The following is a 26,975-nucleotide window of genomic DNA, read 5'->3' as shown; positions in this document are numbered from 1 at the left end:
GGGGTAGAGGGGGAAGACCCAGGACAAGCTGGGACTTCAGAATATACAACAGGGGCCCACCATGTAATCTCTGTGGGGTTTGAGGGTTTGACAGACAGGGCCAAAGAAAGAAAGAGAGAGACACAGAAAGAAAACTGTTTGGGTTTTCCCAGCTGCAATAACTCAAGTGATGGAGTGGTCTAGAACAGCATCTGCAGCGTGTTTCTGCACTCTGTACCTCACCATCCTTCAAAGACAAACAAGATGGCTGAGAAAACGTTTAGAAAGGACCACACAGGCCCGCTGTGCTCATATATCTGGTCACAAATCCCTGTCCTAGCTCGCTAAAGCTATTCCCTCTCCAAAACATTATTAGGAAAAGCCAGAAGGAAAAATCCTCACACAACTTACAGTGACTCTGCAACTTAAGTATCCAACTGTGGGGAGGGTTGGGTTATGCTGACTTGGTTGCAGATGTTGGAAATGTTCAACAAGAGACAAAAGGCATATGCACAGAAAAAACACTGATAGAAAAAGAAAGAAAAGGGAGAGTATAGCAGAAGCAGCCCTCTATGTGAATACATCATGAGTAGACGTCAATTCTATTGTGTGTGTGTGTGTGTGTGTGTGTGTTTATGTGTGTGTTTGTACATAAATACCAGTGTAAATACATTGATTTCTGATAGCCGTGTAAAAACACCTTAAAAAACCAAAATCATGAAATTGGGTGCAAAACCTGAAGAAATCTGAGTTAAAAAAATGAGAGCATGAGAGCACTGATAATGGGTATGATGCAAAGTCATTATTAGATTTTAATTATTATGTTTCAGTCATTGCATTGCCTCTAATAAGACTAAATTTGAAGCTGTTCAATTCTAATTTTTCAAGTTGTGACAATTTTGCTCTGTTGTGTTTCTTACATAAGTCATCATTGCTCCTCTTATGGCTGGTATACATATTACTCCAGATTATTATCTGCTGCAAAAGTATCTGTATTACAGCATCGTTCATTCTCCCAAGGGAGGAAGAAGTTTTTTCAAGATAATGTGGCAAAGGGGAGCCAGTATAGAGCTGTGCATGGTGATGAGGGGAGGGGGAGTGGTCTCAAGCATGTAAAGCTTCAATAAAAGGCACTTGTCTGGACCACTAAAGAGCCCAAACTTTCCAGTAGCACCACCGGCGGCTGCTGCACAAAGACAGACAGAGGGACAGCTCGATGAATAAAAATTAAAGAACAAATAAATACTTCGCTAAAATTTTCCTGAAATATTTAAAACTTTGATAACTAAGTTGCTTTTTTGAAGTTTAATTTTTCCCTTTGAGTGAAAAAAAATAATTGAAAATGATGAGTCTGCTGTGCATCACAATATTTGTACTGACTGTGGCTGGCAATGCATACAGCCAGGCAACAACTCCTCCCTTATCACCAACAGGTAAGATAACATTTTTTATTTTATTTATTTTTTAATTATTTTTTATTTTATTTTTTTTTTGGGGGGGGATTTGTGCATGTTTCTCTCATTTGTGAATGCATAGATTGTAACTGTGCATGGGGAAACAAGAGTACCATAAGAATCAGATGTTCAATTGACCTGAGAAAAGTAGTGCCACAGCTTAGGATCCTGGAACAACAGGGCCATTGTAGCAGTAGGTAACAGAGTCGTCTCTGGGGTAAAACCCACATACACTTTAACAAATACACACAGGCACAGAGTATGTGAGTTAACACTGACTCAGAGGCCTACTGCATACAACACAGCATAGCTTGCTGTTCAAAATCATTCTGTCGTTCACAAAGATGTACCCTATCCACAGTGCTCAGTGAAACTTACACCACTTCTAATTGGCTGAAACTGGGATATCAGTGCTTTTTTTCAGAGTCAGGTCTAGGTCTTAAAGACATTTTACTGTTCAGGATTATATTTCTCTTCCTCTGGTAGCAGAAAATAGAAATCTAAAAAAAATGTCTCACCAGAGAGAACCTGCACTTCATCGTGAGGTTATTAACATTCAAATGACTTCAACAAGTCACAAATCTGAAAACAGCAAGACACTATGAGGTGCTCTAAAATAACTAAATATTTCGATTGCTGTGGTGAACAATACAAATGCCCAGCTGCTGTGGATGCTCTTGTGATGTACTGGTGATATTCAATGCACTTTCAGCTGTTTTGCAGGCTGACTCAGTAGAAGTCAAATTAGGGGGGCCTGAGCTCTCTTGCTTCCAAAAGGGGAGGAAGTGGTTTCTAGCTGGGGACACACATTTAATGTGGGTGGAGATTGTTTCTTTTTTAGAATTCAAACATTGAAATGGATTCTTACTGGCCAGGGGAGCCACATGCGTTTCTGTGTATATCGTATATGTATGTTTATGCATGACCTCACTGTCTGGGCTATGTAAAAGCATTGGCTCAGTTCAATCATTGTTCCATACAATATAGCTTTTATTAGCCATATAAGCAGTGTATTCTCTTTCTTTTCACTGGGCGTTGCCCGTCCTAATACCTACTGACTCACTTTGGCAATAGGCGCTTTTGGACATCTGCCACTGTAACAGGCAGCCTGACAGAAGCAGAGTTAAGATTAACGACCCACAGCCAAACCTATAGAGCCCCATGCTGAAAAGTGTCCAAATGACTCTGTTTTTCCCTGTGAGGTAATAGTCTGTAAAGTCTAATGCTTAGTGTAGTTGTTGGTTACCAAGGCTTGTCTTGGTTGCTAAGGGCTGGGTGGGATGAAAGAGTTTGGCTGGAAATGAGGCTGGGGGCTGGGAGTTTAAAATGCATTCAGACCAGAGGATGAGATGTTAATGGAGCCACGTTAGCTGCCATTGCATTTGTGTTAAATTAAAATGACGTGAAGTCTTTGCCTGGATTTTGTATTTTGTGTACCCATGTGAGTGATACAAACCCACGCTGCTGTTTGTGCTTGTTCTGGATGACAGAAAGCAGGAAAGAGTTTGTTGGAATTGGTGTGTAGGAGTTGGCCTGATGAGTTTGTCCCAGCTGTGCTTGTTAATCCTTTGTCCATATTGACACAATATGTAGCAGCAGCAGAAGAGAAGAAGAGCTGTGGGATATGGAAAATCTTTTCATCTCAAACTGCACTTTCAGAGGGTGTGGCATATTTTGCACACACTGATTACTTTCATGATTTCATTAAAGGGGGAAATGTGCCAGTTCACCAACAGTGTGTTCATTCAGCAACTTCAAGCACAAATTATGCTTAGAGGTTTAACTGCAGCATTAGACTCTTGTAGTTTCAGAAAATGTAGGTCACTGAGGAGACTTGGACCATTGTAATGTTGTTGTTAATTTACAGTTCAGTATTACAAAGAGGCAGATGGTTCCAATCACTTGCTAATACAAGTTTTAACAGAGTGAGAGAGGATTGTGCTCGGTCATAAAATCACAGTAGGCCTTGGCTGCAGTTGCAGAGCTGTTTTTATTGTCATGCACATGTGATCTTTTACATCTTTGCTGCACGACATAAAGATGTAGATACACACAATTCAGAATTATCTGATGACCCATTTTTATGTAAAATGCAACAACTTAGCACCACCTTTGACCTCAGGGAGTTTTACATAAATAGGATGTGGTTTGACTTGTAACAAAGTGAAGAAAGGCTTTATTCTCATCCTGAAAGGCTAAGTACACACAACAGGCTGGTGCTTTATGAGTGCAGTGTGCCTAAAATGGTCAGGGCTACATTCTCTTGTGGGACATGTGTCTGCTGGTTGCTGCAGGAGCAGGAAGAGAATATGGAATTACTTTCAACATGCCTGTTTCCCTGTCTGCTACTACTGTCTCAAAGGCATCATTAACTATAATGTGTTCCAGAGTATAAAATATGTTTGACTACTTGTCTGCCTTCATGTGGTGAATTATGCAGTATTAAGTTAGTATACAGTAGGTTATTCCAAGATAACGTATCAGCATTATGCTGCTTATGTTATGTTTCATCAGTTCTTTTATTCCCTCTTACATTGACCAAACCACATCCAGCTGACATTTCTTTTCTCTGGACAGTCAAATATTTCCATGAGAGAGCACAATAACCCCTTATTCTAACCTCTTGAGAAAATTCAAGGCATAAATGCTGGATGGCATCACATATGGTGAGTGAGTGTTGACGTCACCATCGCCTTCACCTTTCCAGGGCGTTTTGATAAACAGTTTAGTCACCCTGCTCCCCTCAGGTTCAATCATGCTTCATACAACTGCTACCCATGCTGAGGATTTATGAGACAACGGGAGCAGTGAGTCATTCTTCAACGCCAGATGGGCCTTTGAGGAATTGCGACTGCTTTTGAAGACATTAGTAATTAGCAGTGGCAAAAGGGTGTTTCCTAACTTATAAAATACCTGGCATCTTGTTAACCAGTCAAGAGACGAGTGAGGCTACTGGATGGGGTAATGGAAGTCACTTTTGGCATATAAGAAGAATTGCAGTCTCGTGGAAGATAGAAGTAAAAATGGCAAGAAGTTGGACTGAATGGTAGATTAAGTCTGTCAGCAGTGCTTCTGCTAATTAAATCCTGCTGCAGGAAGGCTCAATATTAATGATCTGAGCACTGCTAAACAGTCCAGACACGCTTCTACTGTGTGGTTTGGCGAGAGCACTGCAACAGTTATTATTATTAGTTAATGTAACTCCATGTAAGATTTGGGGGGACAAGTTATGGGTAATATAGAACTGCCAAGAAAAGGCGCATCATCATAATCAGTCAGAAAGGAGACTGGCTGGTTTTGATCATAAATCTATATTGAGTAATATGGAAAGACAATCAATTAGAATTGATCAACAGAGGAGCTCAGGGTTTTTAGTGACCATAGACTTGCCAACAAACACTCAAGAGACAAAATCCAGCTTTAGCCACAACGATTCATTCTTATGTCTCGTTCATTTCTTCAATCACTATATTATTTTACAAATCCTGTGCATTGCAGGGTTTGACTCCACTTACAAGGTTGGTTTTCCAAGCTATACCTGTGGGGGGGATGGGTGTCAGGGATCACATCCGTCCATCTGGTGCTTATTATTGCCTGGCACAGGCTACCACTCGCTGGCTGGGGTCTTCTTAACTAAGCAAGCCCTGTGAGGTCTAAACATGGAGGTCAAGGAGATTGTGGAAACCCGCGGCGAGATACAAATGACCTGCTGTTTTGATTTAAAGGGTGGTCTAGCTTTGACAGGGAGGATAGAAATAAAGTGCACAGTAAGTACACATAGGAAAAAATATAATGATGACAGCTAGACTCTATCATCAACAGTGTTATATGCTTTTCTGTTTTTCACTTGGTGCCTTACATTCTCTGATAAATCTGATGGAACAGATGAAAAAACAAGTATTAAAAGGGTTAAAGCTGTTCAACTAACGGTTTTAAGTGCCATTTATGACAAGAGCAGGAAGGAGACTGAAGAGCAAGATTGGCTAAGGGGGCTAAACACTGGCTGGTGTCCAAAACTGTATCTAATAAACCAAACAGGATACACCCAAACTCTTTGATAGCATCTGTTGCGGAATGCTTTTCACTGTACCTGCATTTGTGAAGTCTTATAATATATGCGTTACAGATAGTATATATATGCTTCATAAAAAATGCATATATTATTATTATTATACATGTCAAAAATACTTTGGAACATTTAAAAGCAGATTCAAGCATTTTTGGGATCGATTCTTACAATGTCTCAGTTTCAAGTCTTTTTTTTATCAATACATTAAATAATTTTTTTTACATTGCTCTCTAATTGGAATCTAATAATTCTAAACCAATTCATCACCAAACGCCAGTGAGGTAATATCATGCTTTCTTCTTTTCCAGTTAAGGTATTTGCTGACCTGGGCTCCAATGTCACCCTGCCTTGCCGGCTCATGTCCAAGGACTTTGATCACATTGGTATCCGAGTTAAATGGACCAAGGTGGCAGATGATGAGTCCCTGAATGAGGATGTGCTGAGTAAAATGGGATTCCACCAGAAGACCTATGGCAGCTTTGTTGGCCGCGCCTCTCTGCAGGAGCAAGACAATGACGATGCTTCCATAGTAATAAATGATGTGTCCATGGATGACGCAGGAAAATACCGCTGTGAGATCATCAACGGGATGGAAGACACAGTGCAAGAGTTCCTCTTGGAAATTAAAGCCGGTGACCTTGATGGTAAACCTGTTTCTTTGTATCTATCTAAAGATAGCATAGAGAAGGGCCTAGAAGTTCATATTCATATGAAAGTGTGAAAAATAAGAAGAGCGTCCTCGCCAGTAATTTCAAATTTCCTTTCCCTGTTTTAAATGCAGTTTAATAATTTCCTTTAACAATTTTGATTTTCTGTAATTATTGAAAACATCCACTTTTCCATGTTGTGGAAACAGCAAAACAGAGGAACAGACAACTTGCGCTGATTAATCCAAACCACTGTGATGATTCAGTCATGATTACGTTCAAATTCCTTTGCTAACCGAAACTAGAAACATGTGTTTCTTTGTCTGCAGCCCATATTTTCATACAACCAATTCACTGATCACTCTAAATTGTCCTTCCATTTAAAATTTACCAAAGACACATGGTTTGTCATGCGAGTTAGGTGTATTTACATATTCATCCACAAATTTCTAAAACCTTGCATGCTGACACCTTAAAACTATTTCATATGTTTGAGCTCTTCATGAGTCAAAGGCAGCACCTTTAGTTGATCATTTCTCACATGTGTGAAGGCTCTGGTTGGAGGTTCTGCAAGCACACAATATTTTAGACAAAAGCTGTGTGCATAGAATCCGTATAACTCTCTGATACTTTGTTGCTTTGTAGCTTCCTAAACTTCTACTAAATACTGAAAAAATTTTTTTTTAATGAGGTGACAGTTGGTACAATTTAACTATCAAGCATTTCTGAAATCAAGCCTCATCATCATCATCCTCATATTTCTTGTGAATTGGATCATACTGATGTGTATACATGGTGTTGAATCAATATTTTCCCACCACTTATGGGGTTCATATTGTTTTTTTATTTTGCAGAGGATGCAGAGGGGTACACTAGCAAAAAAAAAAGTAATCAAAGTGCAGACCTTTTGAGACACTTAATAGGCCTCCTTTAACTAACGTAAAAGTATCCCTAGACTTCAACGTTAACATGTTATCTCATTTATTATTATCTCTCCTGCATGTCTCAGGTGTTGTGTTCCCATACAACCCCAGTGTGGGCCGGTACAGCTTGAACTTCCACGAAGCTTCTCAGGTCTGTGAGGACCAAGCTGCTGAGATAGCCACCTATGAACAGCTGTTTGAAGCCTGGAAGGGTGGTCTGGACTGGTGCAATGCTGGCTGGCTGGCTGATGGTTCAGTAAAGTATCCAATCACCAAATCCAGAGCTCCTTGTGGAGGGGCCAACAATGAGCCTGGTGTTAGAAGCTATGGCAACCGCGACAAAAACAATAGCCGCTTTGACGTGTTCTGCTATGCTTCTGCATTCAAAGGTGAGTCTTGTTTTTATTTTTAACTATCCATTTTCCTGATTCATTATTTTGTATATGCAACAAATGTATGTATGTATTATGTGTATTATTCTTGTGATTGGAATTTACAAAAGAACACATTGTAATTTAAAGTTTGGGGAAAAATATGCAATGTATGGCCAGCTTAGTAGACATTTAAAAATAATCTGAATTATACTTACTGAGCCTTAAATTAATCCTCGTCTGTTTTACTTTCTCTGCTGTCAGGAAATTTCTATTGGCTGGTCCAGCCCGACAGGCTGACCTTTGTCGAGGCAATGCAGGCATGCATTGATGATGGTGCAGAAATCGCCAAGGTTGGCCACATCTACGCTGCCTGGAAGCTCGAGGGCTTTGATCGTTGTGATGCTGGATGGTTGGCTGACGGAAGCGTTCGCTACCCCATCTCCAGGCCTCGTAAGAACTGCAGCCCAACAGAAGCTGCTGTGCGCTTCCTTGGTTTCCCAGACAAAAACATTAAGTCTTATGGTGTCTACTGTTACAAAAATGAGCAGTGAGAGGGTAGATAGAAATAAGGAAACCATAATCACCAAAGAGCTGCAGCAACCACATCCAATAATGTCAACTGTAAAGCATTAAAGCTTTGGATTGTAACTAGCATGAACTCAATACCTTTCTGAAACTGTGATAACCATTTGTAACGCCTAAAATGCCAATACTGTACAACTTAAATCCATATGCATTGAACGACAAAATCTTTTGTAAGTTTTTAAGTTTTGTTTTTCTGTAACTGTGCATCAGTTTATAAAAAAAGACTGTTGAAGAAAAGGCAATGGTGCCAATGTATGAGTGACATGACAGAGACAAGAACTTGATGGTTGTTTCACATCATCGAAGTTTGGTTTGTCCTCCACAGAATGTTTCAATGTGTAAAGTTGCAGATTTAAAGATTTTGGCCCATAAAGAGATTTGCTGCTCTAAAATCAAAACCTCTTTTGGATATTTTATTTTCACTACTTTAATGTAGAAACGTTTCCGACTGAAGTAGGTGTGATTACATTTACAGTTTAACAAGAACATGAATGTAAATGTCTTATTAAGCTGTGATTTTCTTCTGAATCAAAAGCTACCATTAGTTCATCTACATTATGAAAGACATCCATACTGTTGTAACCTTATGAGGTATGGTTATTTTTTTTAAACTTTTTTTAACCATAGACAATGTACCTTGTTGTTTTACTTGTTAATATTGTTCTTTAAAAAAACAAGCAATTCTGTGATTTTATTTTTTAATGCGGGGTCACGATAGTTTTGAGAAAAGTAATAACAGACACACCTGCAGCACATTAAGAAGTTAGTACAGATCTCCCTCTTTTGCCCTGAACACACCCTTTCATGAATGTATATCTTCCAGTGGCACTCTTCTTATTCTTTCAATGCCAGAGTAATGCTAAAGATCCATTACACTTTTGAATGAGGAATTATTAATATACATGGTTCTAAATACTTTGGACAACTGTTGACATGTTATGGACATACAGAGATGGTTATTGATATGTGTGTCTCATTGAGAAGAAACACTCTTTTAAGTTTTCAGTTACAATAAAATAAAGTAACATTTTACCTTGTCTTACTTCTTTTAATCCTAGGCACTGACAAAAATATTTAATGAAGGTTACATGTGGGAATATGAAGATGCATTGTTTGTAAAAACAAAACTTAAACGTGTCTGTTTTGTTTATGCATTTGTACACGCACACCTGTATGAAAAAAAGGCAAAGGTATTTTTGTATCTTGCTGCCATGTACCTTTTTCAACAAGCAGTTTGAAATAAAATATACAACTTTCAAATAATCACAGACTGTTTTATCAATTATTTAGTTATATCCACTGGAAAAAAATCAACATGTTTGATGTTGGGTTACAAAGGTTTACAGGGATATTTCAATTACTTTTTAAGATGCCATGGCCAGAGGCCATGTTTCTGGCATGTTGCCAGGAGGATTTAAGATTAGACTCCTTTCACATTTATTTATTCTTAGGCAGGGTGTTTTACTCATTGCCAGTTTGCCAGCCCACTACAGAAATAGACAAAGAGAACAGTACCACAGTCTTGAAGAGTGCCTGTAGGAATGCATGGGAATTGGGTCAGATTTATTGTGATACAATAGTGAAATGCTTGGCAATGTAAATGTGAATGATAGTGAAAACTCCATTGATTAGGATTTGTGTTCACTGGGACAGATAGGAGAAGAAAAAGAAAAAAAAGAATATGTGCAGAACCTTTGTACTTTGTTCATCTTAGAAACACCAATGAACTTCCATAAAATCTGAGCAGAAAACTATACTATAACAAAAACACATGAATGGGCCTGAAAACGTACGGCATAAAATACGCCTCACTTATTTTTTGGGGCTTGTTTCAGCTTGAAGCTGATCATTATGTAGATTAGAAATTATTCTGTTAGACAGCCTCTGTTAGTTGCATTGTTTATTTTGCAGGAATAATGCTGAACATTTACTATGGTTGACTTGTATGTTTTGAACCAATCAAATGCTGTTCTGAATTTTAGTAAATGTAATGTTGCTACATCACACAAACTTGTCAGTCAGTAGTATCCAGAGTGGGTAACTTAACAATAATTGAATGGTACACACTGCATCAGACAACAACATAATCTGTGGGGCCTGTCAAGCTAAAACAGCAATCAGGAAGAGCCAGGTTAGCTTTCTTTTCTAAAACAAGCTTGTTAAATCCCTGGGGGGGGTTTTCGGGGTTTTTTCCCGCAAATCACCATGATGACATCTGCATTTCATGAGTCAAGAATGTGGCTAGACTCTAGCTGGCTTATCCAGGAGCTTCCTTTAATCACAAGCCAAGTCTTCTCTATTGACAGAATGGGCAGTCACTGTGAAAACCACAGCAACGTAACCTACATAAAGATTGCATCTACCCACTTTATGTAATTACCCTGGTAATGGTGCTTTATACTATTAGTTAGGGTCTTTTTACTGCCAGATACGGAGGCCTACTTGGAATTTGGTGAAATTCTATGCACTTTCAAAGTCTCTGTTTTTACACCAACATATTTTATCTGCTTCTTTAAGCACAGCCATATAGGCATAACAAATGTTAGAGATTCAAGAGAAACCACCTGAAGCCATGCTGATAAGAAAAACATAGTGTGATAATGCAGTAATGCAGGTCCACATTTCTGCATAATACATCCTAACTTTCCTCTAATCCTTTATCCCATTGTGATTCACATTCAGTCAGATTTGCTTCTCCTGAAAGAACTATTGGAGTGGATTGTACAACATGTCTGGTAAGGTTTTCTGAAGTCTGGTAAACATGAAAAACACTGCTATACTTGATAATGATGCTCTGCTATGATGTATAATTGTAATACACAGAATTATGTTGATGTTTTTCACTGAATGCAAAGTTTTTACGTATGTGGGTGCTTTGCAAAAGAGAAGAACAAATTTATCCTGCAACTAACTCAAGCCATAACTTAGTCTGATAGCACAACCTGCTGGTAAAACTACAGCACTACCTACTCCTTAGTGTAAGGGGACTCCTAACTTGCAATAAAAAAATTGAAAGTGTGTTACTCAATCACAGTGCTGCAAAAAAAAGAAAGTCAAAGATGGACAATCTAGATTCAGCCAGCCAAACATGCATGTCTTTGAAAAATAAAATGGAACCCAACATATGGTTAGGTCATATAGGTCAAGGATTACATGAACAACACAACTGTATAGTGTTCTAAACATTTTTGTAAAGATCAGATTAAATATAATTTGTATATCATATCAATATATTTATTTTATCTCTTTGGTGATTTTAAGCAGGAAAATACATTTTCATCAAAAGTTTATGTCATCAAAAAATCCCAAACATTCACATTGTAAAATAAAAACTGTTATAAATATTAGATGATATTATATGCACATTGAGGCTTAAACCCACACACAGACATTCACAGGCAGACCAAAATGATTTTTTTTTTCCGACCTAAAAAACACAAACAAAAAGGAGACATACATAACCATTCACAAAAAAAGTCAAAGTAGCAGATCATTATTGCTGCCAATTGGGCCCTTTATATTCTTTGGTCCACTGTTGGCATTAAAGTTGTAAAAAGACATCAATCCATCATATCATCTTCCCTTTCAACCAGTCTGTGAGCGTGGCTGGTCTCCTGTTGTGCATACAATAAAAATATATGAAGAACACTGTTGGGCCAGTTGACAGCATCATGTTTTAAATGTGAGTATTATCCAACTGAGGAGATGAAGAGCAGCTTGAAAATAAATTATATGCGTCCTTGCCAAAACCGCCCTCAAGTTCAAGTCTTTTGGTTTTGTTTCACAAAATACATTCTCTCACTGCTTGATTCCAATTAACCACAATAACAGATACATAAAGTTTGCAGAAGAAGAAATACCTAGACAACAATCATCAGCTGCAGCCAAGGAGCAGACAAGAGTAAGACACTTTGAATTGTTAATAGAAACACCATTATATGTGATGTGTTGTAAACATGCTGTAGGAACTACTTTTATGTTTTGCACTGAACATACAGAAGCACAAGACACAGGCTACTTGAGCCACACATCCCTTCTTTCGTTAAAACAGAACCTTTAGATTGTCTTAATAGGAATCTATCAATGAACATTCATCCTTTGGCAATACTTTGATGACATGAGCTTATATGAGATGTTATTTGGACTTTGAGAGCTGCCACCACTTGAACAATCTACAATAGTAAAGAGTAAGAGTGATTTGGTGAGACTTCCCAAGGCATCAACGTGTTTGCATCTGGAATGTGAATAACTTTCACCATAAAAGCTACAGAACAACGACGCAGGAATTAAGGTTGAAAGTCTGATAGGCTGTAGAAAATTTAAAAAAAAGGCAAATGCAAATGGTGAGTCTTTGCATAATCCATTTGATGCCTCTTTGTGTTTTCAGATGCCATAATTGAATCTTTTGACATAAAATAAACAGATATAAAAAAAGAGGACTTCAATAAATATGCATTTGAATGCATGACCGTGATAGTTAAAGAAAGTTCAATTTAAAACAGCAAACAACACAATGGATTTCTTTACATAAAATAAGCGCTATAATTTCACAACCTTTTTCTCTTGGACTATGAACAGTTATTGATGACTTTAAATAGCACATTCAAAGTACAAAGATATTAGACAACAGTCATGGTTGTAGTTTTGATGAGCAAAGGACAGAAAAGGAACACTGCAGTTAGAAAAAAAGAATGAATGTCGAATTTTATTTTTCCAGTAGCCAGCTGAAAGTGTTTGATCCTCCTTGGCAATGCACCTCCCGTTAGAAGGAAGAAAGTAATGTGTCATTTTTTTAATTTTTTTTTTTTTTTTTACTAAAAGGCACTTCATAAAGTTCCATCGTCGTCCAAGATGCAAGAAAACTGCAGATTATCCATTTGGTTTCTTTTGTGAGTTTTCTCTTGTGCTTTTCTTTTGAAATTATTTTTCTTTTTTCACACAAGCATCAACATTGTGTCCTCGTTTCAATGAAACTGCGCCATGTTTATTAGCACTCAGTGTCTCTTCCTCCTATGTTGAGTTCTATCTCTCCTTCCTCTGTAAAGCTGTAAGCGGAAGGCCTCATCTGGCCATCTCTTGAAGTTGTTGATGCTGTAGAGACTATTATGTTGATGTCTTCTGATAAAGGTCCTCTGATAGCTCGATGCTGTCAATGAACAACAAAACATTTATCACAGTGATGGCACTTTGTAATGTCTATATAGTGATAGAGAAAAGTGTATCTAATAAAACAAAAAAAAAGTATACTTACGGTTCATACAGCTGATTTTAGGGTCATCCCACTGACCATTTCCTCGACAACGAATAGTTGGGACGTGTCTCTGAATAAAGCCTGTCCGGCACTGGTACCTCACCAGTGAGTTGATCTCATATCTCTCACGCTTCTTTCCAAAGGTGCGCGCATTCTCCACCAGAGGAGGCTGGCTACAGGCCACTGAAAAACAGAAGTGTGAATATTAGAGTATTTTCTAGAGTAACTTCAAATTATCTGTCATAAGCATACTTTTTCTATCAATTTGCTATTTTACCTGTGCCCTTCTTGCAGGTGTAGGTGAGATGGTAGTTGCAAGGAACATCATTCCATTGGCCATCTTCATGCCATATCATTACGACACAGTCCTCACCAGAAGAGAAGAAGCTGTCAGGCTGGTTGGGCCTCCAGTTTTCATATTGCTAAAATAAGAGACATAGAGTAAGACATCCTACTAAGTTGTGTGTCCTCAAGAGGACATTTCTTTGAATCTAAATGTATCATAGCATAAAACACACATTCAAACCCTAAACATCATGATCAATGTTTGTTTTTTTATAATCTCTCTTAGGGCTGTTAACCAATTGTCATATATTATAGGTATCTTGCTTGTTGGAGAAACCCACGCTCATGATGCTAAGAAGGGTGTTGGGTTTACAAAGTCATTATATTGTTATTACAACTGATCCTATAAATCCTATGCATAAAACCCTGTTATGTTGTATTCACACTACAACCCAAAGTGACCTGAATCTGAGTTTTCAGTGTCCACACTGCAAGCTTTAATGCTCAATTCTGATTTTTTTTTTTAAACCCAGATTGAATTGTTTTGTTTGGGTATTCACATTGCTTTTTAAATATGGCCTGGGGAATCCACATATGAAAGTAGCCAAAATGTGATTTGAAAAGATCAGATTCCATGTGACCATGTGCTGATCACACTGTCATCAGATCGGAGTCACATAGGAGTGAGCAAGACTGATTCAGGTCACTTTTGCGTGCAGTGTAAATGCAGCCTTATTCATAGGATTCACTCAAGAGGGAACAACAGTATGCTCTATATTGCCAATTTAAATTCACCAAATGAACTCATCTCAACTATTTCAAGAGCGACCCATGCTCAAAATGGCTAACAAAAAGCAGAAAGAACTTGTCTGACATGGTCCAATAAACTTTGCTCAGATAAGAGACAGCTTACTGTGCTCTCTCGCGTTTTTAATCAAGTTTTGAGATCACACTGCTACCCACTGCATGTTTTTAAAGTGTATTAATAAGCAACAATAGTTGCTTAACACCACTATAAAAATAAAACAATCTTACAATGTTGGAAATTCTGACAGTACTGGACTGGAGGTCAATTTTAAAAGTGAATTTAAAACTATAGTTTATGTTATAACCTCCCACATTCAGCATTACACACTGAAGTCTCCAAGCAGAAAAATACAACGTGTACACACAGATACAGATTAAAACATCAATACAGTATACACACAGCTGTAGTATTGTAGAGCATTTAGCCAGGATATGATGCTACCAAAAGTCTTTCAGCATATTCTAGGTTCAAACAGGCCCTTCAACACTGTGATCCCTCACTCCCTTCCCCAAACTCATGCCCCAAGGCTTTGCTAGTCTGTCATTATAGGTAACAAACACACAGCCACTTCCTGTTCAGCTTACTCTAACTTAACAAATGAGTGACCTCAACAACAACAAAGCAGGCCTGCATCCTCCTAAAATAATCAAACAAACTTTGATCCCCCACACATAATCAAAAACACAAAAAAACCTGGGTGTTTCAGTCCTGATGTGATTCAAACTAATAATGTTTCTTTCAAAATTTCCAAAGGTAAATACATTGAGGGTTTTTTCAAATGTAGCCTCATTTATGATTATATTTGAATCCACTGGAGGTGACCACCCACCCAGACTCCCAGGGCGGCTTCTATCAACTTTTTCTCCATGCACAGGTGCTGTCCATCTGTTTGTCTGCCTGCTTGGTGGCCATCACCCCCGGGTGGCCCTGCTGGCTGGACCTTCTGCTGCATGTTAGGGTAGTAGGGGGATCATACCTGTCTACGCCTGCAAAATTCCCTTTACAGAATCACTCACACCCTCATCACCCCTCAATCTCTCAGCTAAACAAGGAACTCCATAGGCTGCCTGTGCTTGTCTCTAACCCCAGGGCTGTTTCTATATCTCCCCTATCTCTGGTCCGGGACAATTATCTTTGAAGAGATACAAACATGGAAGCACATAGTAGTTTGCCACTTTCTCGTCTTTTGAGGAAGCTCTTAAGCAGCTACATTAAAGCAAACACACTTCTATTTCTCAGTGTTTTAAATATATAATTAACAGCATATATTCACCTCCCTTGCCCAGTCCTTTTCACAGAATGTTGATCTTTGTGCATTGTTACTGTGCATGGATTTCTACTGCTGGGCTCATACTGATTAAACAGCAAGTATACTATGTATACAAATACACTATGAATTGAGCCGTCACCCACCAGGCAGTAGTGATGAGGCACAGGTAAGTCATGAGAAAGCCCCTCTAGCCTCTGAAAATAATTTCTTCGCTTAGATGACAGCCTTTGTCATCAGCATCTTTTCCAAATATATACACTATTTCTGTGTCATGTTTGTTAAGACATCAAAATGTGAGAAAGCAGCCTATCTTACCATGGGCCTGCCATCAGTCCAGCGGAAGTCACTGTCATACATCTTGTCATTCAGGCCGAGCCATTGATAGTCCTGTCCAAGACCTGTCATACAGGGTAGAGTTAAACACAACAGAACATATTTATTTGTACCATATGCCATTTTAAGGACTGGCCACAGTAAGTGCAAGGGGAAGATAAAGAGAGCAATGACATTTCAAATGCCCGAATCATTACCCTGCATCAACGCTACAAGAACCTCTGTTCTTAGGATCGATTAGATAGTGAAATTAAACATACGGTTAACAAAGTGTTGCTCCTCATGGGAGAGAATGCTGGTGAGATGAGCCCCGTGCATGCGACACTCTCTCTCTGCTGTATCCCAGTTTCTTCTTTGGGGGAAGTACTTGTAGCAGTGGCCCTGAAACTTGTGCCAGCCATAGTCACATGTCTCCGTATCTGATGGATCAGACAAATATGATTAAGGGACAACCTGATCAGAAACTGTTTAACATACATGAAATATAATGTTGACAGAAGCAATAACTTTTAACTGTAAAACTTTAACTGCACACACAACCAGACTCCGGAACAGCTTCTTCCACAGAGCTATCTCACTCTTGAAAACACAAAAACAACTTCCCACTCCCCACTGACCCTCTCCCCGCCCCCCATTGACCCTCTGCATACCCCCCCTCAAATCATTGTATATTGTTTAACTGCAAGATATTCAGTGCAATATTCGTATTAACACGTAGAATGACCAAACAGACTCCTGTTATCTCAGAATAATGACTCTACTCAGTATGAAAAATACATCTTGGTATATATCTTCAAGGCGCTAACATCAGCACTATAAATGTTGGAGGCAAACAGTGATGAATCAAATCAAGCACCAGTTACAACTACAAGCTGTTTTATGCATCATTTGGTTTTGCTGTCCATTTATTCATTATGCAAAACAGTTCATTAAGATTCCCAATTCTCGTCATCACTTGAATATGAGCTGTTGGAATGGGTCAACTTGTGTCAAATGATCATACTTTGTGTATTTATATTAGTTAGATAGAGATAGATAGAAGCTTTATTGATCCCAAGGATGGATCTGAACAAAGTCAAGGTATCCTTGTCAGATAATGATACAAGCCTCATCTAATAATACAAATGTCTTGTAATTACTGCAACTCAGTTAACTGTTTATTTCCCTTCTCTATTTAGTATTCAAACAATAGCAGAAAAAACTACGGTACTTTTTCCAATGCTATTCCTCTTAAAGTTGTTCTTACTGGGTCCTGGCAAATGTTTTAGTATAGTGGTTGAGGCTGTGTTCACAATCAAAAAAAAGCACTGTTGTATGGGAACTAAATTCTGGGATGCTTTTTGTCATCACATTTTTTATGTGGTAAAAGCCTTTGTTGGAACCTAAGGGTAATTTAACTATTTAACTGAGGGTCCTAGATGAATATTAAAAGATGTGACCTAAAGTCCACCATCCTTACAAGAAAGGATACATCACATCTGATGCAGAATTAAGTACTAAGTATCCCAAAAATTTGCCTATTGTCTGTGTGTCTCAAACTTAAAGAACATGAAAATTAAGGCTGTTTGAAGGGACCATTGTATTATGGTCAGCCTTAGTTGAAGGATTGTTTTAAGTGTAAAACCAAATTAAATCAGAGGAAAGTGGGTACAATGGGAAGGAGGCCGTAAAGAGACAGCTGCTGAAATAAACCATTTCAGGCAGAGACTGAAATTAGGGGTTTTACTGACGCCAATATTAGATAAATAAGCATGTTTTAGTGCAACACATCTCTCAACGCTACTCAAAGGGTGTACCACACTGACATAATTAATGGTGAAAGTGAGTATAATAGATCTCTTTCAATGTGTGCAAGACCAGCAGTTTAATCTAGCTTTCATCAATCTGAACTAGTAAGTAAAGTAAATGTGATCATTAGTAAATGATCGAGATCGAGACTCTGACACATAAACCACAAACCTACCCTCCTCACAAAACAGCCCAGAGTAGCTCGGGAGACACACACATGTGAAGGAAGCCAGCCCATCAACACATGTGCCTCCGTTGAGGCAAGGGTTTGAGTGGCACTCATCAATATCTGCATGAGAAACACACACACTATATGAGGAAAGCAAAAAATAAAAAACAAATCCATGTCTATATAAAGACATTTCATTTAATGCCTCTGAGCTGGCAATTAAAGCAATGAGGTATTGTGAGAAATTCCTATTTCACAGTATCCTACCTGTTTCACAGCGATCACCACTGTACCCAGGAGCACAGCTACATGTATAGATGCTTCCACTCTGGTAGCAAGATCCTCCATTGAGACAAATGTTTTCAAAACATGTGTTACCTTCTGTGTAGATTGAAAAAACACGCAAGAGAAGTTATTATCAACATTATTTACTACTAATACATTTTGTTCGGTTCCATAGAAATTAAAAATTGAAAGAATAGTACCTGGAATTTCAACAGTTTCGCCAAAAACGGTGTGCCCCAATCCAATGTTTGGCTGTGCAGTTGTTTCCTCTGTTCTTAGGTGTGTTTCTTCTCCAGTGAGGGATGGATGTGCAGGTATGTCATGGTTTAGTTCATTATTCCTTGCAGACACAGATTGAGTTGTGGCTTTGTTTGCAACCGACATTGTCTGACTTGGTTCTTGAGTCACTGTTGTTGTGAACTCTGTATGAGACCTTGTGGGTAATTTAGAGGAAGGTGTTACATCTCCCTGATTAACAGAATCCATCCTTGAAGCTGTGGTAACATTTATCTTGTATACAGTCTTGATTTCACTCGGGGAAAGAGTTTGTTCCTCCATACTGTTGAACTTTGGTCCGTTTGGTGTTGACATCACTTCAGACAAAATCTCAGAGCTGACGGATGTGCTTTCAGAATTGAATTCAGTGCTGAAATAATCTGAAGGTGACCTAGTTGTGACAGATGCATGTGCAGAAGTTATGTTCTCAATCTCGTTGCCATTCAGTTTAACAGTACTTGCTGTGGACATACTTTCTTCTGCACTGCTGGTGCTTATTGAAGCGCTCCCTGTTGAGGCAGAAGGCAATACATTGATGGCTTCGGCTGCCACTGTAGGTGATTGTGTTTTATTTTCTTCTGAGCTACTGTCACTGCTACTCAATGATTCAACAGGATAACTCTGAGATGTTTGCGAAACAACAAGTGTAATGCCAGTGGAAACTGCTTCTGTTCTTGGTGTTATCTTGTGATTGAACTGCTGTGGAATTGCTTGTATTTGGTTGGGGTTTGGTGAGCCATAATCTGGAGGATTATCAATACCATAATCTTCAGGAAAAGGCTCTGTATCTGGAGTTGCTTCACGTCTTATACCACCTGAGAGCTGATCAATAGTGGGTGTCACTGTCCCATCTTCTATAGAGGCAGTGACAGTTTCAGATACCAAAGAAGAGACAGAACCGGAAATGGAAACCACCAATGGGGTTTCAGTGCTGAACAGTGAAGACACCGTTGATGTTGGATTGATTTTTGCTTTCATGGAGACTGGAATTGTTGTTGTCTCCCAAGATGGTTTAACCGAAGTTTCTGAAGAGGTTTTAGCTGAACCTAAGTCTGTGGAAGATGAAGGTACAACAGCAGCAGTTTCTTCTTTGTTCTTCGTCAAGTTGTAATTTTCAAGTTTTGGAGTAGTGTATTCCACCCCAGGAAGCAATGTCCCTTTGGAATATTCTGATTCATCTGTTGGTAATTCTGATTCGTCTGTTGGTAATGAAGTAGTGTCAGGGAACTGAACGCAATTGTTTGTGCTATCTTCAGCATGAGTCGAATCTAATATAGTTTCAGGTGCTTGGCTTGGTGCCTCCGCTGTCTTTAATTCTACTGAATCCTTCGGGTTCAAATGATTCCTTGTCTCCTCACTGTGTAACATTGGGCTGGTTGTTGACAAGCCATTGTTGTCATTGACGTTAATGTTGGGATGATGAGTGAATGTGATCTCAGATCTAGCTTGTTGGAAGGACAACTCAGACGGTGCAGTATCTGCTTCTGGAACAAAGGTGGTGACAAACTGAACCATGACATCAGGCTTTTTAGTGCTTTGGTCCTTTGAGTTTAGTTCATGTGCTGGGGCTGATGTTGCGTCAACAAAATGAGATGGAACTTTTATAGATGATGCTTTATCTGAGGTTATCTCACTCTTCTCAGTTTCTTCCATTTTTGTCATTGTGAGGGGGGTTTGTGTGGTGAACAGTGTGGCTGATTTGGCTGTGGATGGGGAGGTTGTGGATTTTTCTCTTTTAGCTGTGCTGACCATATACTCTTCACTGGACATCAGAGTGACTGAGCTTGTGCCTAATTGTTCCATCAAGGTTTGAGAAGGGAAGGATGAGGAAGTGATGAGCTCAGTGACAGACTCAGTGCCATCATTAGAGTCCTCATGTGAAACATCATGTATCGCATGTGGTGTAGTGACCTGCAGTGTGATTGTCTTTTCATTGGATGTCTCCTTACTAGAAACAGTGGATGGTTTTGTGGTCAACAATACATATTTAGAAGATGTTAATGTTGATCCCAATGACAAATCCATTGCTGGACTTGCATTTAAAGTTACTGGTGTTAGAGCAGCTTTATCAGTCCCTGAACCCTCTGTTTCTTCTGTTACAATAAACGTTTGAGTCATTGTGACTGCTGTGACACCTCCAGCTTCCTCTGTCTGGGTAGTGGGGTAAAATGAAGAAGAGGGAACTATGACTATATTATCTGCATCAATAATAATATTATCTTTGATAACAAGCTCTGGAGTGGGGCTACCTTGCGAAATAGTGCCAGGAACTTTGGAGAATAGGTCATCTTCATTTTTAGCTTCCTCTGTAAATATGATGGTTTTGCTGGTTGATGGTTTAGGCACATGCAGGACCATGGTAGGTGTTTGTTCACTTAAGTCAGTCTTTGCTTGGCTGCCACTGGGGGTAATGATCACAACCTGTTGGTCTGTTACACTATGATATACAATTGAGGGTATTGGGGTGGAGATTCCTGTGAATCCCTCTTGCTTTTGTCTGCTGTCGGAACTTATGGTGATAAAGTCACTCGGGTTTTCACTAACTGAAGCTCTGGTTTTAAGGGGGGAGATAGTTGTATAGGGAGATTGCATTATACGCTCAGCTGCAGTAACATCATTTTTACCTGTTTTCACTGTAGCCTCTGTCATTTCATTATTAATGGGGCTTTCAGTATCCATAGTACTTGTTGCCTCCTGTAAAGAAATCTTTTCATCAGAAGTTGGGGGAATAGAAACTAAGGTTTCTGTTTCACCTGTTGCTTCTCCAAATGACGTGTTCTGTTCCATTGATTGCTTTGAGGTGAAAATCTCAGTAGTTTGGTGACCCAAGCTCTTTCCTGCTGTAAAAGTAGGGCCTGGAATTGAGGTTGATATTTCAATTGCAGATATAGATGCGCTAACTGACTCGAAAGGTGTGACTGCATAAGGCACTGTCATATTCGGCATCTCACTGTTGTAGACAGAAGAAGCTGCAGTTTTAACAGAGTTTTGAATATCATATATTCCATATTCATGTGATGCTGTTGTTACAAGTTTCTGTGTGTTAAATGATCTAGAAGAACTTGTTGTTGTGACCGATACAAATACAGTTGACCCATTTGAAAAATTAGAATCTGTACTTTCTACATTGTCTACAGTGTCATGTTTGGAGACCCCACGACCCTGTTCACTGATTGCATTTTCAGTGCTTGTCATATGCGGTGATTGGGTTGCTGACATGAATTCATTGTTAGGAAGGGAACTGGGAAGAGTTGAGGATACAGTGTTTAACACGCCTGATGTTCTGTCATTCTCATAAATTTCAGTCTCTTCTGTGTTCACAAGAAACTCTGTGAAAATCTCAACTGATCCCTCAACACCAGATCCATCTGTACTGGACTCAAAATCATCCCCTTCATGTGAGTTACCTGAAGTCTCCATGTCAATGTAGGTAGTGCTCTCCTTTGAGGTATACACAGTGACACTAGGAATTACGATGGGTTGCAAGGTTTTGATTGTTTTGGAATTTGTGACATTTATAATTTCTTTAGTAACAGAACTTTCTTCATTGACAAATGTGGATGTAATTAACGGCTTAAAGGTAGGGGTGATTAACGTTGTTGTTTCCATAGAGAGTCCAACATGGGGTGTTGTTGTCGGGAAATTGTCTTCACCTGAGTACTCAACTTCAAAGGAATCACCACTTTCTGAGTCAGATTCCAACATTGTAACATGGGAGGTGGTGGAGAACATGGTTTGACTTTGGTCAACTGAGATATCTTCCACTGTTGGTGTCATTAGGGAGCTCTGCTCAATCTTTCCAGAAATAGGCGTTACTGCAGGACTTTCTGTACCATCTGTATCAGTGCTGTCTTGTCCAGTAACTGGTAATGCTGATGGTTTCTCTGTGCTGAACAATGAGGAGGCTATGAAGGTTGTAGTTTCTGCACCTGAAAACACAGATGTATGATCTCCAGAGCTCTCTTCCTCTGTTGTTAAAATTGTGGAACTTAACATCGAAATGGATGACATTTCCTCTGTCTGACTTGTGGTTGGTGACACCTCTGTTTTTGTTGACGTTGTTGGTGCCTCAGTGCTATAGAGTGAAGATTTAGCTGTAGCATGGGAGGTGGTAGAGAACATGGTTTGGCTTTGGTCAACTGAGATATCTTCCACTGTTGGTGTCATTAAGGAGCTCTGCTCAATCTTTCCAGAAATAGGTGTTGCTGCAGGACTTTCTGTACCATCTGTATCAGTACTGTCTTGTCCAGTAACTGGTAATGCTGATGGTTTCTCTGTGCTGAACAATGAGGAGGCTATGAAGGTTGTAGTTTCTGCACCTGAAAACACAGATGTATGATCTCCAGAGCTCTCTTCCTCTGTTGTTAAAATTGTGGAACTTAACATCGAAATGGATGACATTTCCTCTGTCTGACTTGTGGTTGGTGACACCTCTGTTTCAGTTGACATTGAGGGTGGTTTTGCACTGCTGGTGGTTGATGTGGGTTCAGGTACAGTGGTTCTTGGAGAACCACTTGTTCCAGGCTTCATTGATGTTGTGGGTGATGGTGACACAGTGCTTGATATAGAGGAGACAGTTGTTGCTAACGTAAGATCTTCAGTGAAATCACTGGTGCTGTATCCAGAACTCTCAAGATCAGTGGTAAAGAGGAAAGATGCTGTTTCAGTTTTTGTTGTTGTTTCACTGAATGGAGTACTTTCTTGTATTGTTGTGGTTTCATCACTCACACTTCTATATGCGTCCTCTGAAACTTCAGCTGATGTAACAGTAGAAGTTGTTGGTTCCTCAGTGCTATAGAGTGAAGATTTAGCTGTAGCATGGGAGGTGGTAGAGAACATGGTTTGGCTTTGGTCAACTGAGATATCTTCCACTGTTGGTGTCATTAAGGAGCTCTGCTCAATCTTTCCAGAAATAGGTGTTGCTGCAGGACTTTCTGTACCATCTGTATCAGTACTGTCTTGTCCAGTAACTGGTAATGCTGATGGTTTCTCTGTGCTGAACAATGAGGAGGCTATGAAGGTTGTAGTTTCTGCACCTGAAAACACAGTTGTATGATCTCCAGAGCTCTCTTCCTCTGTTGTTAAAATTGTGGAACTTAACATCGAAATAGATGACATTTCCTCTGTCTGACTTGTGGTTGGTGACACCTCTGTTTCAGTTGACATTGAGGGTGGTTTCGCACTGCTGGTGGTTGATGTGGGTTCAGGTACAGTGGTTTTTGGAGAACCACTTGTTCCAGGCTCCATTGATGTTGTGGCTGATGGTGACACAGTGCTTGATATAGAGGAGACAGTTGTTGCTAACGTAAGATCTTCAGTGAAATCACTGGTGCTGTATCCAGAACTCTCAAGATCAGTGGTAAAGAGGAAAGATGCTGTTTCAGTTTTTGTTGTTGTTTCACTGAATGGAGTACTTTCTTGTATTGTTGTAGTTTCATCACTCACACTTCTATATGCGTCCTCTGAAACTTCAGCTGATGTAACAGTAGAAGTTGTTGGTACCTCAGTGCTATAGAGTGAAGATTTAGCTGTATCATGGGAAGTGGTGGAGAACATGGTTTGGCTTTGGTCAACTGAGATATCTTCCACTGTTGGTGTCATTAGAGAGCTCTGCTCAATCTTTCCAGAAATAGGTGTTACTGCAGGACTTTCTGTACCATCTGTATCAGTACTGTCTTGTCCAGTAACTGGTAATGCTGATGGTTTCTCTGTGCTGAACAATGAGGAGGCTATGAAGGTTGTAGTTTCTGCACCTGAAAACACAGATGTATGATCTCCAGAGCTCTCTTCCTCTGTTGTTAAAATTGTGGAACTTAACATCAAAATGGATGACATTTCCTCTGTCTGACTTGTGGTTGGTGACACCTCTGTTTCAGTTGACATTGAGGGTGGTTTCGCACTGCTGGTGGTTGATGTGGGTTCAGGTACAGTGGTTCTTGGAGAACCACTTGTTCCAGGCTCCATTGATGTTGTGGCTGATGGTGACACAGTGCTTGATATAGAGGAGACAGTTGTTGCTAACGTAAGATCTTCAGTGAAATCACTGGTGCTGTATCCAGAACTCTCAAGATCAGTGGTAAAGAGGAAAGATGCTGTTTCAGTTTTTGTTGTTGTTTCACTGAATGGAGTACTTTCTTGTATTGTTGTGGTTTCATCACTCACACTTCTATATGCGTCCTCTGAAACTTCAGCTGATGTAACAGTAGAAGTTGTTGGTTCCTCAGTGCTATAGAGTGAAGATTTAGCTGTAGCATGGGAGGTGGTAGAGAACATGGTTTGGCTTTGTTCAACTGAGATATCTTCCACTGTTGGTGTCATTAAGGAGCTCTGCTCAATCTTTCCAGAAATAGGTGTTGCTGCAGGACTTTCTGTACCATCTGTATCAGTACTGTCTTGTCCAGTAACTGGTAATGCTGATGGTTTCTCTGTGCTGAACAATGAGGAGGCTATGAAGGTTGTAGTTTCTGCACCTGAAAACACAGATGTATGATCTCCAGAGCTCTCTTCTTCTGTTGTTAAAATTGTGAAACGTAACATCGAAATGGATGACATATCCTCTGTCTGACTTGTGGTTGGTGACACATCTGTTTTTGTTGACGTTGTTGGTGCCTCAGTGCTATAGAGTGAAGATTTAGCTGTAGCATGGGAAGTGGTGGAGAACATGGTTTGGCTTTGGTCAACTGAAATATCTTCCACTGTTGGTGTCATTAGGGAGCTCTGCTCAATCTTTCCAGAAATAGGTGTTACTGCAGGACTTTCTGTACCATCTGTATCAGTACTGTCTTGTCCAGTAACTGGTAATGCTGATGGTTTCTCTGTGCTGAACAATGAGGAGGCTATGAAGGTTGTAGTTTCTGCACCTGAAAACACAGATGTATGATCTCCAGAGCTCTCTTCCTCTGTTGTTAAAATTGTGGAACTTAACATCGAAATGGATGACATTTCCTCTGTCTGACTTGTGGTTGGTGACACCTCTGTTTCAGTTGACATTGAGGGTGGTTTCGCACTGCTGGTGGTTGATGTGGGTTTAGGTACAGTGGTTTTTGGAGAACCACTTGTTCCAGGCTCCATTGATGTTGTGGCTGATGGTGACACAGTGCTTGATATAGAGGAGACAGTTGTTGCTAACGTAAGATCTTCAGTGAAATCACTGGTGCTGTATCCAGAACTCTCAAGATCAGTGGTAAAGAGGAAAGATGCTGTTTCAGTTTTTGTTGTTGTTTCACTGAATGGAGTACTTTCTTGTATTGTTGTGGTTTCATCACTCACACTTCTATATGCGTCCTCTGAAACTTCAGCTGATGTAACAGTAGAAGTTGTTGGTTCCTCAGTGCTATAGAGTGAAGATTTAGCTGTAGCATGGGAGGTGGTAGAGAACATGGTTTGGCTTTGGTCAACTGAGATATCTTCCACTGTTGGTGTCATTAAGGAGCTCTGCTCAATCTTTCCAGAAATAGGTGTTGCTGCAGGACTTTCTGTACCATCTGTATCAGTACTGTCTTGTCCAGTAACTGGTAATGCTGATGGTTTCTCTGTGCTGAACAATGAGGAGGCTATGAAGGTTGTAGTTTCTGCACCTGAAAACACAGATGTATGATCTCCAGAGCTCTCTTCCTCTGTTGTTAAAATTGTGGAACTTAACATCGAAATGGATGACATTTCCTCTGTCTGACTTGTGGTTGGTGACACCTCTGTTTCATTTGACATTGAGGGTGGTTTCGCACTGCTGGTGGTTGATGTGGGTTCAGGTACAGTGGTTCTTGGAGAACCACTTGTTCCAGGCTCCATTGATGTTGTGGCTGATGGTGACACAGTGCTTGATATAGAGGAGACAGTTGTTGCTAACGTAAGATCTTCAGTGAAATCACTGGTGCTGTATCCAGAACTCTCAAGATCAGTGGTAAAGAGGAAAGATGCTGTTTCAGTTTTTGTTGTTGTTTCACTGAATGGAGTACTTTCTTGTATTGTTGTGGTTTCATCACTCACACTTCTATATGCGTCCTCTGAAACTTCAGCTGATGTAACAGTAGAAGTTGTTGGTTCCTCAGTGTTATAGAGTGAAGATTTAGCTGTAGCATGGGAGGTGGTAGAGAACATGGTTTGGCTTTGGTCAACTGAGATATCTTCCACTGTTGGTGTCATTAAGGAGCTCTGCTCAATCTTTCCAGAAATAGGTGTTGCTGCAGGACTTTCTGTACCATCTGTATCAGTACTGTCTTGTCCAGTAACTGGTAATGCTGATGGTTTCTCTGTGCTGAACAATGAGGAGGCTATGAAGGTTGTAGTTTCTGCACCTGAAAACACAGATGTATGATCTCCAGAGCTCTCTTCCTCTGTTGTTAAAATTGTGGAACTTAACATCGAAATGGATGACATTTCCTCTGTCTGACTTGTGGTTGGTGACACCTCTGTTTCAGTTGACATTGAGGGTGGTTTCACACTGCTGGTGGTTGATGTGGGTTCAGGTACAGTGGTTCTT

The 26,975-nt window shown here is 39.7% G+C and overlaps 2 protein-coding genes across 2 annotated transcripts; one reads left to right on the top strand and one right to left on the bottom strand.

Moving 5' to 3' along the window:
• The first annotated feature begins 1,142 nt into the window (after positions 1-1,142).
• On the top strand, positions 1,143-9,294 carry LOC306829375 (hyaluronan and proteoglycan link protein 1-like). Its single transcript, XM_079352416.1, has 4 exons — positions 1,143-1,412; positions 5,811-6,146; positions 7,159-7,461; positions 7,708-9,294. Exons 1-4 carry the CDS (start codon positions 1,322-1,324, stop codon positions 7,995-7,997), a joined length of 1,020 nt encoding a protein of 339 aa, XP_079208542.1. The 5' UTR covers positions 1,143-1,321; the 3' UTR covers positions 7,998-9,294.
• A 3,731-nt stretch (positions 9,295-13,025) lies between these two features.
• On the bottom strand, positions 13,026-22,324 carry vcana (versican a; the record flags this gene model as incomplete). The annotated part of the gene is made up of 8 exons (XM_079347310.1): positions 18,421-22,324; positions 18,203-18,316; positions 17,942-18,055; positions 16,239-16,397; positions 15,961-16,043; positions 13,560-13,704; positions 13,283-13,465; positions 13,026-13,177 (listed from the first exon to the last, which is right to left on the bottom strand). Exons 1-8 carry the CDS (start codon positions 22,271-22,273, stop codon positions 13,026-13,028), a joined length of 4,803 nt encoding a protein of 1,600 aa, XP_079203436.1. The 5' UTR covers positions 22,274-22,324.
• Between the last annotated feature and the right edge of the window lie 4,651 nt (positions 22,325-26,975).

The sequence above is a fragment of the Symphodus melops genome, assembly GCF_947650265.1.
Source record: "Symphodus melops genome assembly, chromosome: 1".
In the NCBI taxonomy this organism is placed as follows: domain Eukaryota; kingdom Metazoa; phylum Chordata; class Actinopteri; order Labriformes; family Labridae; genus Symphodus; species Symphodus melops.
Note: the sequence above shows the minus strand (reverse complement) of the source record. Positions and strands in the feature narration are given on the sequence as shown.